The sequence below is a fragment of the Lynx rufus genome, unplaced genomic scaffold (assembly GCF_022079265.1).
Source record: "Lynx rufus isolate CCGP_SWC_20201006 ecotype Redwood Valley unplaced genomic scaffold, mLynRuf1.p SCAF_4, whole genome shotgun sequence".
NCBI lineage: Eukaryota > Metazoa > Chordata > Mammalia > Carnivora > Felidae > Lynx > Lynx rufus.
Genome location: NW_025814856.1, coordinates 156,965,627 through 156,983,413, shown reverse-complemented (window position 1 = coordinate 156,983,413; position 17,787 = coordinate 156,965,627). Strand labels below are relative to the sequence as shown.

General features: G+C 41.0%; 1 protein-coding gene across 3 annotated transcripts; it reads left to right on the top strand.

The window, feature by feature from the left end:
* Positions 1–5,619: 5,619 nt before the first annotated feature.
* Positions 5,620–16,952, top strand: CLEC5A (C-type lectin domain containing 5A). Of its 3 annotated transcripts, none has more exons than XM_047095516.1 (7): positions 5,620–5,782; positions 6,268–6,366; positions 7,198–7,257; positions 9,385–9,444; positions 9,759–9,895; positions 13,016–13,115; positions 14,300–14,431. In XM_047095516.1, exons 2-7 carry the CDS (start codon positions 6,288–6,290, stop codon positions 14,332–14,334), a joined length of 471 nt encoding a protein of 156 aa, XP_046951472.1. In that variant the 5' UTR covers positions 5,620–5,782; positions 6,268–6,287; the 3' UTR covers positions 14,335–14,431. The 3 variants fall into 3 exon arrangements, with proteins under 3 accessions (XP_046951472.1, XP_046951470.1, XP_046951471.1); XM_047095514.1 differs by having other exon boundaries at positions 5,624–5,782; positions 13,016–13,119; positions 14,300–16,952; XM_047095515.1 differs by lacking the exon at positions 7,198–7,257 and having other exon boundaries at positions 5,625–5,782; positions 13,016–13,119; positions 14,300–16,952.
* The last annotated feature ends 835 nt before the right edge of the window (positions 16,953–17,787 follow it).

Sequence of the window (17,787 nt, the reverse complement as noted above, 5' to 3'; positions counted from 1 at the left end):
TTGTGCTCTCAGCAGCATAAGAACTTCTAGATACCTGGGTATCTGTTGAAAGCTCCAAAATTTCAAAATGTTGGCTCAAGTTTCTTAAAACACTGAACAAATCAAACACAGTATAGCCACATGCTGAACGCGATCTGTGGACCACCTGTGTTACCAATTCACAACCTCTCTCTCATGTGGTGTGAAAGCGTTTTTTTCTGCTTGAGAACTTGCTCACAGGAGACTAAGAACCATGAGAGAAGCTCTTAAGAAGGTGCTATTCGGGTCGAATAATCCGGAATGTAATGGTGAATTATTCTATTCAGGTGTCATTTTTCTATTAAGGGTAACAAAACAAGAACATCGCTCCAAGAAAATTCTCCTGAAGGTTGCTGAGTTTCCAGACTAGAAAGAAGGGTAGACTCCTGCCTCCTATCAGGCTTCCCATCAGTTAGGATTGGACCCCAGGGACCACAGACAGGCTCTGGGCTCTCCCAATGTGGAGTTCTACCAACCATATCCCATGAGCAAGTTTAAGTTAAACTCTGTCATGTATTTCACTTCTATTGGTTCCTGAGCATCCCCATCAAAACTCTAGATGTTGATTTATGATCTTCTGGGACTTAGAGTTTTTTTAAACAAGGTCGCAATGGGATGGGATCAATATTGAAAGGGTCAAATTTTATAGGGTCTGATGAAGAAACATGGAGAAAGTTATTTTTACCTCCTCAGTTCTGTTTTGCCCAACTAGAGACAATCTGAGCAGAAATCTAACCACTAAGTATAGCGCTTTTTTATTGTGCCATGGGAGCTTGCTAGTAATGCAGAAATGCCCTCATTATCCAATTGGATGACTCTCCTCTGCAGCACGACTTCTAATTTATTCAGTGAGTCACTGCACAAAGTGGAAGCCAACTATTAGGGTTTCCATGCTGCTCCTGGTAGGTTCCAGAACCTGACAACCTTTCCAGAGGCTCTAAATCTTCTCCATTCCAGGCTCTCTAGCCGCCCCTCACCTCCAGCTCTTGACTCTTCAGGTTTGAGTATACATAATACTGTTCTAATGGAGGATTCTTCTTGTTATTCCAAAAGCAGACTTATTCCATGCATTCTATGAATTTTGGGGCTTGCATTGTCTGAGTGGCAATTTACTTTAAAATGACACAGTATTAGTAACATATATGTGAACATAAATGAACTCTATATAAACTAGGAGGTGGTTAGTTATCATTTGAGGTACTATAGTCACAATCCATACTTCAGGATGGTTATTTAAGTAAGATATGACATTTTCTAACCAGGAATCAATACCTTCAGAGGTGGTCTGGCTCTTAAATTATCCTTATTGAAAATGACTTAATTTGGACATAGAATATTACATAAATTTTTAATTGATTAAAAGTATTTTAGAGGCCCTACCACATTCCCGCGAGTACATGATAAAAATCCAGCAAGCCTAGAAGCCTAATGCCACAGTGCAGTGTTCCACACACTGTGGATATGCCAGGGTTCCGGTGCTGATGAAAATAAGCTCAGCCCCGTCTTCATGACTTCATAGAGTGTAGCAGGGGAAGCAAACAAGTACTTTATCATGCTTTTACCTTAGCCCTCAGGGAAAAAGGACATGATATCATGAGTCCATAGATAAAGGGCACCTAAACCCAAGAAAGGAGAATCAGGGAGATTTTCCTGAATGAAGTCACATTTCCCCTTAGACTCAAAGAATGAGTCAAAATTATCTAGTTAAAGAGAATATATAAGAATGTATATGTCCTTGGGAGAGGCGAGGTGATTCAATTATGGCTTTGCACATATTATGTGCTCAATAAATATATGTCAGGTGAATATGTGAAGACTTGGATCCAGGAGAGTGAATAAAGAACTAGAAGTGTAGTGTTGCTAGCAGACGGTGCATGGGTAGATGTGGTATCCTGAGATGCACAGAAAAACCAGAACACACATCCCAAGAAGCATGTCCGGCACATGGCAAGCACTCAGCAACATTTGCTGCAATAATGAACACACAAAGACTCATAGACCACAATGAGGAACCCAAACCTTATGCTAACAGCAACGGAAAGTTACTCACACATTTCATCCGGGAAATGATCTAATCAAGTCTGCATTTTAGAAAAATCATCCTGACTGCAGAGTGAACTGTTGAAGCAAGAGTATGGTGAGAGGGTTTTTTGGAGATAGTTGAGAAGATGGAAGGGAGAGCTGGTGAGACCGCAAGGGGCAGCTGTGAAAAAGGAGACAAGAACACAGGTCTGACACACTTGAGGAGACAGAATCATCATGGTGTGGAGTTCGAGTGGATGGGAAGAGAAGAGAAGAGAGAGAGAAGAGAGAGAGGAGCCAAGGAGAAGACCCACCTTCTATGATTTGGGAAACTGAACAGATGATCTTCACATTCTGAGACAGAGAACATAAGAGGATAAATGTGTTTTAAAAGAGAGTTAATTAATTAATTAATTAATTAATTAATATATTTAGGGACCTGCGAACTCCAGATTGTCTGTGGAACATCTCAGTGAAAAGTGAAACTAGTCAAAAGATACACAGATCTGAAATTCAGAGTGAAGATTTGAGAATCATCTTCATGAGCATGGTGACTGAAACCATGAGACTTGGAAGAGAAGAGGGATAAGTATATAATTTTAGGAATAGGCAGAGAAGAAAGTAAAGAGAGTCTAGAGAGAAAGACGGGAAACCAGGAGAACGTGGAGTCATGGAGGTCAAGGAAAAGTATACAACATAAGATGCTGTGGGGCCCTGTTCAAGATCAGGAAATTTGAAGACCAAATGGTATTCATTTAACTATTGAGTAGGAATCATTACTTCATGATGTAGTCATGGTGGGATTCAGACTGGAGTGAGCTGAGGAGAAAGTGGGAGGCAAGGGAGAGGAGGCAGTAAAAACTGACAATCCTTTCAAGATTGGGACTGGGAAGAAAAGAGGAAACAACAGGTCTCTTTCAATTTCCAAGTTTTCTCATTAAACTGCTTGAAAGAATTCCTGCAATATAGAGTGAGGGACATACATACATTTAAATGTATATGTGCCTAATAAAGCTCAAGAGACAGGATTCGTCTATCTTTCTGTGTGTGAGGTATAAAATGTAGTCATTTTTGTAAACAGTCATATTGATACTACTCCAAAACACCAAGCAATGAATCATAAGAGCCCCTTCTTCTAGATTTCCTTCCCAGATACCTCCACACGATATCCATGGTTGCTTATCAGTCCAAAGAGGGCAGTCGCAGTCCCCACTGTCACTGGTATTTTTGCTGCCATTGTCATCACAGGGTGTAGATTCTGAAAACAGGCAATCTATCTATTTGGTGCCATACTCTGGCCGCTTTAATCATTGATCCTGGAAGCTGAGGGAAAGGATACTCCATTGTCCCTACTTCTGTTCTTCCTTAGAAGAGCTGTTAATGACTATCCATTTCAATTCCCCCCCCCCTCTCTCTCTCTCACACACACACACACACACACACACACACACACACACACACACACACATGCTATTTTCCCCCCAACACACCCAGAGTATACCCAGAAGCCTTGTTTAGCTATATACTGTGTCCCCTTCAAAGTTTTTCCAAAAACAGGTATGGGAAAGGCTTTCTATCTCCCTGATTTCTTTGGTGCTTTCAGTTTACAGGGGACTCCATTGTCTTAGAAAGACAATTATCATATTGCATAATATACATCCTAAAGACTGCATTTTCATCTTAATATCATGTGAAGACTACCAAAGTCAAACTTCAGGGTTTCTTTTTCAATATTTTAATGGTGGTAAAATATACATCAAATTTTCCACCTTGACCACTGGTAAGTGCACTCACAATTTTGTGCAGCCATCACCACCATCCATTTCCATAGCTCTTGTCTTCTTGTAAAATCAAACTCTATACCCATTAAACTCAGTTTTCTTCTTTAAGAAAGACTTTCTCCTGTATTTTTAGGGCTTGGTCTGGAGGAAAAATGTCTAATTGGACCCACAAAGCAGAAAATCTTATATCTCAGCCTATAACATCTGATTGAGGATTACAGTGATCTCATCTTTCTTCAGAGAACAATGTATGACACCTTCCTTACAACCATGCAGCTAGAAGGCCCTTTCCAGTAATCTTCCCAAATGGGCTGTGGACTCCAAAAGCTTTTGATGTCAACATTACAAAATAGGTAGAGTACTAAGAAATTATATCAAGCTGACAGGTATCATGCTAATAAAATTGTAAGCATTACCTTGGCTAATTCTCACAACAATGCTATCTGGCATTTACTATAATTACTCCTATTACTAAATGAAGAAATGGAAAGAGATTAAGGAACTTAGTCAAGGACATCCTAGCTAGTAAATGGCAGAAGCAGTAACCAAGACTAACTTAAAGTTACCAGTAACCCAGGACTAACTTAAAACTTTTTTTCATATCCACTACACTTTACCCGAAGGATTACAGATGTCAATTGTTAAGTAAATCATATATGTTTATACTTAAATACTATATGTATATTAAATAATATATTACCAGGACACCTGGCTGGCTCAGTCGGTGGAGCATGTGACTTGATCTCAGAGTTGTGAGTTCTAGGCCACGTTGGGTATAGAGATTACTTTAAAATAAATAAATGAATAAATAAATAAACTTTAAAATAATACATTACCAAAATCCATATTTTAATATGGAAGGATATCCATATAGTGCTAGCTTAACCTATAGGATTTGGTTACAAAACAACATATATAATACAATACCATTTTTCTAAATGAACCAGTATCTACCTGTCATCTATTATCTATCTATCTATCTATCTATCTATCTATCTATCTATCTATCTAATCTATCATCTATCTATCTATCTAATCTACCATCTATCTTTCTATTATCTACTCATTTAGAAAGAATATACGACCAGAGATGTTAACAGTGATCACAGCTGAATGTGTGGATTTATGTAGACATTTTTGTTTTTTCAATTTTCCCTGTGAATATTTTCTAACCATTTTTTGTAATAAGCACATGTAGCTTTTCTATTAGGGAAATATAATAAAAGGAAAACTTCAAATTTAATATGCAGTAAAAATTCCCTGATAATAAGATGTTAGTATTGTTCATCCTCACTTCACTTCCTCCATCTAGCAGAGTGCCATGCTGAAGAAATACTGAATGGTCCCCATCTTCAGGTGGCACCTGGTCTGGGACCAGAGAGGAGTCCATGATAAAAGGTACTGTGCAGAGCTGTATGACAGTGAATGGAGCAGACAGTGAGTGGACCTTCTCATTAACATTAGTGACTTCAGATGGATTTCTTTTGCTTAAAATTTTTATTTTTGACATAATTTCAGCTATGCAGAAATGTTGCAAGGAAAGTACAAATAATTTCCAGATATCCTTCACCCAGATTCCCTATTTGTTAACCTTTTACTACCTTTCCTTTCTACTGTATTTCAAGTAGATTCAGACACATAGAAAGGGTGAGTCTGTGTCAAGGTGGTTTTCCAAAGTCCTCTAAAAATGTTCCCCTTTACTAGATCCCCTCTGGCAGGAAGCTTCCTCTTGCAGAGTCTAAAAACTCCCTTCTCCTCCTTGCCCCACCCACTCCCATTGCCAAGAAGACTTAACAGGAAGAAGTGTTTGCTCAGGGATGCTGCTAAGATAGAAACACTGTGTGAAGAAGGAAGGACGGTGCTTGAACAGAAGGAGCATATTCTCTGAAGGTGCCTCTCCCCACCACAGCAAGCATAAGACCCCATCTGCAAACTAGGCCAACCTTCCCAAGAGAGAGCAGGTGAGTCTGTTTGTCTGTTCTCGGCACAGATTGTTGGCCCTTCCCCAATGCCAAGACCTTCGGGGACACCTGTCCTGTCTGTCAGAGTCCTGGCATAGGCTTTTAGAGACTGGGTCTTCTGACAGCTGTAGTCTGTATGGCCAAGACCACAGAGTAGGTCCCAGAGATCAGGGTCATTTCAAATCTAAAGGTTCCCAAAGAGTCCAGGAGAGGATTTATTTCATTAGACAGAGTTTAGGAGGCCACAAATAGACATGGATAAAGTCTAGAGCTAAAGTGTGGGTGAAGGAGAGGGAGCATTCCATCAGTACAAGATCCTATGCATCTTCTGGGCATGGGTCAAATCTCATACTTGTAGCTAGCTGTCAATGGCATGCCTGCCTTCCAAGCCCCCCAAGGGTGCTCTGGAAAAGAGGCATAAGTCCTGCTGGAAAGAAGCCTTGTTCCCAGATTCTGAATGTGGTACTGCGCTCTAATCCCCACAGGCCTTCTCATCTCCTTCATCATGAATTGGCATATGATAATCTCTGGGCTTATCATAGTGGTGCTTAAAATGGTTGGAATGATCTTTTTCCTGCTTTATTGTGAGTATTTGAGCAACCTCTTACCCTAACCTCATACGGTCTTGTTCTTTGACTTTTTCCCCAAAATGTGTAGTTGAATATAAAGGTTACGCGCCTAAGTCTTTCCAGTTGAGGGCAGGGACCCAGTGTAGGGGCAACTGACAATACTCTTCTCACTTCCCAGCACACACAATGGGCCAGGTGCCTTGGTCTGCCTTGGGTATGTAGAACCGACCAGTGTCTGACGGTTGAACACCACACAAAGCTTTCGCCACTACAATGTTAGTTGGGTAATCTGAGGTAAAATACTTGTCAGTGCTTCTTATTGCTGCTCAAACTTGAAAATCAGTGTCAGTTCAACCCAATGACAAGGCTGAGGTAAGAGCTGCATAATAAGGTAATGGGATTTTACTAGGGGACAGATTTCCCCCTGTGTCCATAGAAACTTCCATCCAGATGCTTAGGAGAAGAGTCTCCATAGCAAAGGGTTTCACTGCAGTTGTAGCAAGAATCTTCTCCAGCCCCAGAAACTGGTAGGGAACATGAATGAGGAAGGAAACATGAGTGAAAGAGGCAGTTGAGTAAAAGGTGTCTTCCCTCTGACTCAAACTGAAGCTGCATTTCCTATCACAGAAGAGAGCAGTAAGAAAATATGAATATGAATAAGTAAACACATTTACAAAAAAAAAAAAAAAAAAAAACACCTACACATCTTTGCTGACCTGAGTCAGAGAGCTTCTGATCACACAGTAACAATCATGGCGCCCCAGAAGCCCCCGCAGTGATGTTGGTTTGTTATATTTATCGTGTAGCCACCTTTGGGACTGAGCCAACAACTGATTTTCTTTGCAGTCCCACAGATTTTTGGCGGAAGTAATGTCAGCTTCCTTCCCACAGAGAGCTATGGAACAGGTAATGTGCATGACAAGTATCTCCTCTGCACCTCCAAGTTCTTGTGTGCTGACTTCTTACAGACCTTTCTCCAGCCCTTCTTTCTCAACAAATTCATTTGCAGGAAGGGTCCATAAAGATACTCTAATTGCTATAAGAAGAATACATTCTGGGGATCTAATGTATAGCGTGATGACTATAGTTTACAAGACTGTATTACACACTACTTGAAAGTTGCTAAGAGACTAGATCTTAAATATTCTCACCACCAAAAAAGAGAGGGGGAGGAATTATGTGACGTGATGGGGGTGTTAACTAGCCTTACTGTGTAGTTAATAATTTTGTAATATATACATGGATCAAATCATCACCTTGTACACCTAATTAAACTTACACAATGTTTATATCTCAAAGTGAGGGGGGAAAGTGCAGCACTCCCAGAAGAAAAAGGATCTAATTAACTTCCTTGCTTTTATCGATGGGAAACCTAAACTAAGCTGATTGAAATTTCTGATCCTCAGTTTTCCTCCTGGGTATGAGGATGATTTGTATATAATTACTATAATGTAATGAGAAAGTACCTTATAAACTCTGACATGTTGTACACCTACAGGAATTGCCATAAAAAAAAACATGTCCCACAAAAAAACTCAAAGATTATAATCAGTATTTTTTTTGTGTGCCGATCACTCTGCTAGACCAACAGAAGAATGCGAACAGGAGATACCAGTCAGCTGTCCTCTATAAATTTTTTTTTTTAACGTTTTATTTATTTTTGAGACAGAGAGAGACAGAGCATGAACGGGGGAGGGGCAGAGAGAGAGGGAGACACAGAATCGGAAACAGGCTCCAGGCTCTGAGCCATCAGCCCAGAGCCCGACGCGGGGCTCGAACTCACGGACCGTGAGATCGTGACCTGGCTGAAGTCGGACGCTTAACCGACTGCGCCACCCAGGCGCCCCTAGCTGTCCTCTATAAAGCACAAAGCCCCATGCCAGAAGCGAAGGGGCAAAAACGAGGGCTTTCCCTATCAAACCTCCTCCTCTTAAAGCTTTTCCAAGGACCTCCCTCTCACTTCCTCTTAAAACATTAATTACTACAAACACCTTTAGGAGAAAGATAATTTCTTGTTCATCTTCATATCAGCTGAGGCTCCCAGAACAGTGAGTTAAATGGAGGAAATATTCATGAAATACTTATAAAGTTCTGTGCAGCTATAATCCCAAAATAGTTTCTCATGAAAACCAGGTTATTTTACATTACAAAGAGCCTTTGAGCTGGGGACTGAAATAAAAAGTGAATGCTCACTTGTATGTTTCATTAATATAATTTAAGTTGCTGATTTGGTGTCTGGGTAAACTAAATTGGTCTTCAACCACACAAGACAAATAACTGGGCAGCTGAGGAGAGGTTTTGACCAGCGTCTGAAGCCACTGCAATATCTGCTTGGCCAACCGGGGAAAATGAGACTTCTTAGAGGCCTATCAGTTCCCCTATTTATATTTAAAGAAATAAACGGACTCTGCTTGTAGGAAATCTCTGGAATGTTCACCTGCCTCCATGTCTGCCAGTACCCCCAGTCTTGAACCTAGTTCCAGTTAGCCTCAATTCTTAGAATTGACATGTTCCCATAAGAGGGAGCCAAGAGATGCCTGCGGAAGGAGGGCTCACAGGGGTGGGGAGTGGGGTGGGGGGGGGTGTTGGGAGATCAGACATGGGATGAATGGCACCTGCTCTGTGGAGCCCAGAGGGCAGTGCTCCAAACAGCGCCTGGGAGAGGGGAACACTGTCAAAAGTATATATAGAAAGGAGTGAGAAATTTCCCTCCTGGTACTAAATTCACCCACTCCTCTTCTTTTCTCCTGTTCTTTTTCTCAACATTTCACACCTACTGCCACACACACACACACACACACACACACACACACACACACACACAAAGATATGAAATAGGACTTGGGGTGCAGGGCATGACAAAAAATAGTAGTAGTTAGCTGGAAGCTTCAAAGAAAGAAAATGAAAAATTCTCGCAGGGGGTGGCCAAGAGTGTCTCATCTTTGCCACTGTCCAGAGACAAATCAGGGACTCAGTACCTGCTCTGTGTTGTATTCATGATGCAGTTGCCTTCAGAATTTCTTTTTGTTTCAGTCCCACTGACTTTCGGGAGCAGTAATGTCACCCTACTTCCTACACAGAGCTATGGAACAGGTAAAGTGCATGACAATTATCTCCCCTCGACATGAGGTTCTTAAGTGCTGAATTCTTAGACACTTCTCCCATTGTCTCCTTTCTTATAGAACTTTTTTGCCCAAAAGGGCCATAAAGACCTTCCAATTCATCCCTGTCATGTTGTCCACAGGGAAACTAATACTAGACTGCATGGGATTTCTTCCTGGATTGAGGATGATTTCTAGAGATATAACTGCTATAAAGACATTCATGCCCTACTATGTTATGACTCCATTCCAGGGTTCACGCTCCAAACCACTAATCCTATACTCTCTTTTGTCGCATTTCTTTAGTCTGCCCCAACAGGTGGTATTTTCATCAAGGAGAATGCTTTTGGTTGTCCCCTTTTGAAATGTCTTGGAACAAAAGCAGGGACTTTTGCAAAACAGAAGGATCCACTTTGGCCATTGTCAACACACCAGAGAAACTGGTGAGTGCACTGGGAAAAGCCCATGCTACAGTAGCCTCAGCAGGTGGAGGTGGTGGGGTGATTTGGTAGAGTAGGGGCAGGGTGGAGGTGAGAAATGGAGAGGTGGCTGGCTGAGAGCCCAAGCTCCTTGCTCTGAATCGGAAGGTGGGAGACTACAGTAGCAGTGGGGTATATTCCTCAGGTCATTTGAGCTAGGGAAATCCACACTGTATCGTCTCTCCCATGAAGCTTAGCAGTGCACTGGTCCAGTCCTCAGGATGGGTCAGGACATTTAAAGTGCAGGGAATGACCAAATGAGCTGATGTGCATGAAAGCATCAAGTCATAGAACTGGGATAGTGGTATACAGTTAGGATAGTTAAAAAGGGAAACACAATGGAAAAACCTTTATTTTACTACCTCTTTTTATCCTCATAAAGATTATGAGGGGGTATCATTACCCATATCTTGTATATGAGGAAGCTCGGGTAGAGAAAAATAATTTGACCCAGGTTGTACACACACTAATGACAGGACAGGATTGAATTGAGTTCTCTCTAACTCTAAAACCCATGCTCTAATCAATTTTAGATCATAAGTTTTCTTCTTGATCATTGCCTCTCCTTCAAATCCCAGCATCTGCTGAGTGGTAGGCATGTGCTACATACTCCACTGCTGCTTCTCTGCTCTCTATCTTTCACCTCTCATCTATAAAGTCCTCCTGTGGTTGAAGAGAACTCATAAGAGGGCCCTCTCTGAATCTTGGTGACAGGTGTCCAACAAAGAGCAGGGGTCAGGATGCTACAGATCCTCTGAGGCTAAGGGGAAATGCCTTACAGTAGAAAACCAGGAGTAAGCTGTGGGGCAGAAAGGAGAACAGGAGAGGGGAAAAGGGGGTTGAGTAGAGGAAACTGACTCTTCCTCTACTCAACCCTCAAGTTCTGGTGCATCTCAAGTGTCATCCTTGGCATTCTGCAGAAAAAGCTCATCATGCTAACAATTTGCTAGTGATCTCAAGTATGTATCCCTAGCTAGTCTTCTCTAGACCAGACTGTATATCAAAATCCACTTTGATCCTTCAAAAGCACCCCAAACTCATCATGTTCAAAACTGAGCCAAATTATATTTTACCTCAAATGCTCTTCCTCCTTTTGTGATCCAAATACTGGTGAGTAGTCATGTCACCCAAGATTGAATGCTGATGGTTTTCTGAGACCTTACCTCTTCTCTTCTCCCCTAAATGAGTTGCTAACCAACTCTTTTCCTCTCTGTCCCCAAAGAAAATTATTCATCTCTCACCTGGATTTCTTCAGAATTCTTCCAACTCCTCTCCTTACCCCCGATTTTGCCCCTTCTTACCTATCCTCCATAGAACCCACACAAAAATATCTCTAAGACTCTAAACTGTCTGTGCCATTTTCCAAATTAACGTGGGTTAAAGTCCAGTTTTCCTAGCATGACATATAAGGCCTTGTGTAGTCTAGCACCTCCCTTCTTGCCAGTCTTGTCTCTCCACCAGCCTCCCTTCTCCCTCTACATAACCACATTCAGGCGCCCTGAAGTCCACCTGTGATCGGATGCTCCCTTTTCCAGGAAATCCCACACCCTCCCCTAGCATTTTCCTGACAAACAGCTATTTTTCAGAATTCATCTCAAGTATCACTTCATCTTTCTAGAAGACCCCAAATCCATGTAGAATTGATCACTTCCTCCTTTCTGTCTGTTCTATACCTAGTACATATTCCCTAGCTCTACACCTGGGAGACCTCACTACGCTTATTAACTCATCTATCTTCTCTTATTAGACCTGTGGATCTTCAACATGTTGGGATCACTGACATTTTAACAATGGTGATGAAAGCTATACACCTCTTCCCAGAAACACTGCATAAGCATAATATTTTGAGTAAAGTTCCAACAGCTTCATGAATCCCCTTCATAACCATCCATGGATCAGTGCAAGAGAGTTAAGGGTTAAGAACCCTTATTTTAAACCATTTGTCAGCAAATTTTTCTTAAAAAATGGTCAGGTGGTCAGAGAGTAAATATTTTATATTTTTAGGTCATACGGTCTCTATCACAACCGCTTAATGCTGCCCTGGTAGCTCAAAGCAGCCATAGATGATATGTAAAAAATGGGCCTGGATGTGTTCCACTAAAACCTTATTTACAAAACAGGCTAAAGTCTGGATTTTGACTACTGGCTGTAGTTTGCCAACCCTTGTTTCAGATTATAAATTTTTTAAGGAGAAACCAATTTGTTTCCATGTCCCGGCCTCATACAATGGCTCACTGGATACTCAAGAAATCTTTGTTAAATAAGTAAATACAGTAATTAATCTTAAAGAATAATGAAATGAGACATTTCAGGGAAGGAGAATATTGGAAAAAGAGGAATAAAGCCAATATCCCTGGGATAGAGAAATATCCAAGTGAACTTGGATACCCATTCACTTACGACAGGAGGTTTATAAAGAGTACAGAAAAGAGCCCAGGGACTCCCAGACTTCTGGCTAGAGTGATTTGTGATTCATTAGTTTAATAAAGAAACTAAGATATCATAGATTGGTGTCAATTTAGCAAATACTCAAAATTCACTGATTATTTCTCAACACACTTTTAAATCTCCCCAATTATATTGCCTTGCTAAGAATTCAAGAAATTCACTCGATCCAACCTCATTTGGAATGTAAAATTTCTGGCAGTGAAACAGAGAGGCATGCTAAGTAAAAAAAGAATTATTTGAAATTGTCCCTTTTTAGATCATATAGTACCCTTCCTCTTCATTTTCATAGTGTGGTCCCTGGAAAGCAGCATCAGCATCACCTGGGAATTTGGTAGGAATGTAAATTCTTGGTCCCCTAAACTAGACCTCCCAGGGATCAGGAGCCCATCAAGCTGTGTTTTAACAAGACCTCTAGGTGATCCTGATGCTCTGTGTATACTGAAAACTACTCTAGGGTTTATGGTGATGCCAGCTACAGCCAGCCCCAGAGTCCCTTACCAGCCTTCCTGTTCCCAGAATCAGATATAATCAGGGCCTTTTGGCACAAGGGAGACGACAGGAAAAAAATTTTTTTAAATAATAATAAAAAATAAAAAATAAACCTTTTTGTTGAACTGTTTATTTTTTAACTTCTAGAAATTTCTGCAGGACATAATTGGTGCTGAGAAGTATTTTATTGGCTTATACCAGGATACAGAGAAAACATGGCGTTGGATCAACAACTCCCCATTCAATGGCAAGTATGTGAATATCTCACGTTTTTCTAAGGATCTTAGTTTGCCTAAAGAGACCAGACCTGAGATTCAGTGAGTTTATCCTGGAAGAGCACAAAAGCTGAGACTTGGCTTTTTGTTTTATTCCTCTCCTTTCTTCCAGTGCACCTATTCTCAGAGACACATTTTTGGTAAACTTTTAGTAAGGAAAATGTGAAACATTTCTAAGTAGAGAGAAGAGTATTCATCCAATGAGTTTTTCTGTTCAAATCAAGATGCAAACAAATGCACATACATACCATTTGTTTGATATATCTCATAAGTCTCTTTTAACTCACAGACTACATTTTATTACGAAGTTTTTACAAGTTCCTCAGATGGGACTTCTTTATGTAAAGGAAGTTTATTATTAGCAACTGTCTATACCTTAAAGCTATGAACGTCAATTCCCAAGAGCTACCTCCTGTGTATCATTCCATGGACATAAGTGTTGGTGGAGAATGTGACACTCCTGGTATACACAAGAAGATGTGGAGTCAGACAGAAAGCAAGTCAGTTCCCCAGCCTATAATTGGGCTTCTCACAGAAGGAAGGCAAGGAAGATTCATTCAATGTCTACTAAATGCCAGGCACTTGCTAAGCATTTACTCATGTCATTTCCTGCAGTATTCACAATGATGCTGTAGACAAAGCTTTTATTAATTCTCATTTAACAGACAGGTGAACTGAGGATGGGAGGCTTAAAAATGTATTGAATATCACCAAGCTGGGTAGATTAAATTGTGGCTCTGCCACATCCACTTGACTCCAAAACTCATGGCATTTCCATGAAACCAGACCCTTTCCAGTCAGATTGAAAGGGGCTGAATGGCAGAAAAAGAGGTGGGGAAAGGCCAACAGAGTTTCTCCTAAAGCCAGCTGGTGCCTAGGAAAGGAAGAGCAACCTCTCGATCCTCCTGCTGTGAACATAGCACATACAGTACTAAAACATTATTTCTAGGAGACAAAGACAGATGAGATGTTTCTACCATGCACAAGAGTGATTTAATCCAAGACTGTGAGTCCACCTCACAGGAGAAGGCTGTGAGAAGGCTCACAGAAAAGGGCCAGCGTAGGGCTAGATTTGGGGATAGGAGAAGGGGGACTGGAATTGGCAAAAGGCAGGACTGAAACAATGGGCCTTAACCACACTTCCTTTCCCATTTAGCATTATCAATCAGCATCAGAACTTCGACTGTGTGACCATAGGCCTAACAAATACATTCGATGCTGCACCATGTAACATCAACTTGCGCTGGATTTGTGAGAAGCTGGCGAAATGATTGCAGTTCTCTGTGGCCTCTGACAAGAATAACAAACACACTTGTGGAGAAAGCAAAAAGAATATGATTGGGATTGGTACAGGAAATACAGAACATCAAATTACTGTGTCCATCTTCCACGGGTTACTGGCAGAGCTCCCTGACCAAATCCTTGGGGCTAATGCTCCAGCCCCTCCACAAATATACTTGCATACACATAACAGAGACAAACTTCCCATTCTGAGTCAGCAGTTCCCCCCAACACTCCACTTCCTATGAGTGTCATAGCTGTGACTCTTTTTAGATCTGTACCAGACATCTAATCAATGATCCCTTTCTCCATTTCTCTACTATGAGAGGCCCTTGCCTGTGTTGGAAGTGATCTTCTGCTTTGGAGGACTGGATGTCAGTCACCTCCAGGAGACAGGGTCACTTTTAGATAGACAACTCAGTTGATATAGTGATGAGGTCTGTTTGTATAGAACTGAGCATTTCTGACTGATCGACAGGGTTTATTTTGGCCTATTGCCAGGTCTGTTTTATCCTCAGAGCACATACCCAGCACCACAGAGAAAGTGCAGACTGAGCAGGCAAAAACATGATTTAGAGAGTAGCCAGGGTCGAAGAGGGATAAACTCAGCTTCTTGACTTCACCTGTGTTCCCAAGAGACCCATGTTCACATGCATCCCACCCCTACCCAAGATAGGATAGCAGAGGTCCTCCTCAGTCTGAATTGAGGCCAGGCCTGGGGAAGGGCTCCTGGAGCCAAGCTTGGCTTATTCATGGGAATGGACAAAGGTCTGGCCAGAGCAGGAATCTTCCAGAAAACCCCTTTGAAAATAATCAGACAGCTAACATGACCAAGCAAACTGATCAATGTTTTTCAACAAAGCCCTGAAGACATACTCATGCTTAAATTTTCCTGCTCTTGAGCTGAATATCCATTTCAGTAGATATTTATTCTTGATCATGGTTTTTCCTAGTATGTTTTAAGAATTTATAATAGTCTCTTGGACCCCAGTGTTCAGAAGATATTCCTGCCTGCAGTTTAGAGAGACTCTATGAGCAGGTACAGCTTAGTGACCCAAAGATGCCACAGTCTTATCTATGTTGGCATCACACCAACTCAGAGCTGGTCCAGTTGACCAAAGAGTAAAAATGAGGACTGCTCAAGGAAGCATGGGGAGTAGGCAAAAAGTAGGCATATAGTAGTAGTAAGGGAACACCAGAAACAAATGGAAATCATTTCCAGGAGGAAACAGAGCTCATTTGGCCACACTGGAAGAAAGGCAAGAAAAGGGTAGAAAAGTCTTGGAGCATCCTGGCTATTCTCTGCACTTGCAACAAAATTAACTACATACCTTTCTCAGTAAATGGAAAAAAGAGATGCCTGTGTGTTCTGAGTAACAAGAATTAAGCCATAAGGGAAGACTATAAAACTAATGGAAATTATAGTCACCTAAGTGAACTGCTCACCAATTTATGTCTAGTAACAACATACCACAATGACTATGAATATCATCAGATATGTCAAAGAAAATTGTCATTTTATTTTTTATTAGTAAGCTCTAGTCCTATATTCCTATGATTCATAGTTTTTGTCCAATTTGCATGGTCACCTATAGTTTTAAAAAATGAGATAATACATTAAGTGTTAGAACTTGCCTAAAGGAAGTTACCAGCAATAATATGTGTTGGGGTGGAGGGGATGTTAGAATTATATCAGTATTCTGTGAAGACACAAGTTCTTTTGTGGTGTTAGCAAAGAATAAATACTGCAGTTGAGGACAGGGGAGAAGCTGAGTCTATGGTAGATAAAGAAATAAACAGAATTCTACACCAAAAGTAATCCCCAGGATCCAGATAATAGAAAGGAAACTGCAGCCCTTCTGTTTTGAGAAGGGAAAGTTGTTGCCACACTTCCTGTTTTATGACATAACAAACTTCAGATGTCTATAGTCAGGAAATGTAGACATCTAGTAATTTCCCTAGCAGACAGCCCAAATTTCACCCAAGATGAGGACATACTTCTGTGAAGTTTCTAAAAGAAGCCCAGCGGGCTAAGGTGGGGGTGGGGGTGGGGGTAGGGAGCACATGGGGAATATGAACACTTTGTTTTAAATTCATTCCTGGGGGTGCAGGGGCTGCCAGATCCTTAAGAGGGTAGGTAAATGTGACCTTATTGGCCAGCAGTGTATGGGTTTTTTTCAAGCAATAGAAATTTACTAAGCCACTGGATTAGAGTTTTTTACTTTGCTTCCAATATACAATGTGAATTTTTACAGATTTCTTACTCTTTCTGTCCTGTAATTTCTTTACCTATAAAATGAGGCAGTAATACCCCCATCACAAAATTCTTGTGTATATTAAACAAAACTCCCACTATGTCCCTCGTGGCAATAAACAATGGGGGAAGCACTCTGTGGAAGATTTGAAGTTGAGATCTTTATCAAAGTGGCTCTTCAGTTTGCTAAAAGCTGAATGTAGAAAAGCCACTTAATTTCTCAGATTTTCTGTTTATTCATTTAAAATATGGGAATAAAAATATGCCTAAGTCAGGTGCTTCAAAAATTCTATAATTGTCAAAAACATACTTTCCATGACTCTGACTTACATTCAAATCACCCATCTTGTCTGTGTGAGCTAATGGTCCAATGACCAAAGTCACTGAACCCTGTCCTCGGATATTGACAGATCAGTACTGTTCAGGCCTGAAAACATCAGGTATGGGTAACCTTTACCTATTTTCCCTGCTGTTGCCAAATCCCATCCTCAGAAGCCATATCCTTTGGTGACCTGTGCCTTCTGAATAGTCCTGCTTCACTTCCTGGGTCTCCTTCAGCACAGGCTGAGTATTAATGCAGCAAAAGTCTTACCCTCCACTTTTACCATACCCTCTCATAGAGACTATAACTCCTGCAAGGAGTTGGTCACTCAACTATTATGTCAACTATGATGTTATATATATAACATCTTCTTTATCCATTCATAGTCGATGGCATTTGGGCTCTTTCCATAATTTGGCTATTGTAGATAGCACTGCTATAAACATTGGGGTGCATGTGCCCCTTCAAATCAGCATTTTTTTATCCTTTGGATAAACACCTAGTAGTGCAACTGCTAGGCGATAGGGTAGTTCTATTTTTAATTTTTTTTGGAACCTCCATACTGTTTTCTAGAGTGGCTGTACCAGTTTGCATTCCCACCAACAAAGCAAGAGGGGACACCTTTCTCTGCATCCACTCCAACATCCGTTGCTGCTTGAGTTGTTAATTTTAGTCATTCTGACAGATGGGTGGTGTCTCATTGTGGTCTTGATTTGTCTTTTTCTGATGATGAATGATGTTGAGCATCTTTTCATATGTCTGTTAGCCATCTGGATGTCTTCTTTGG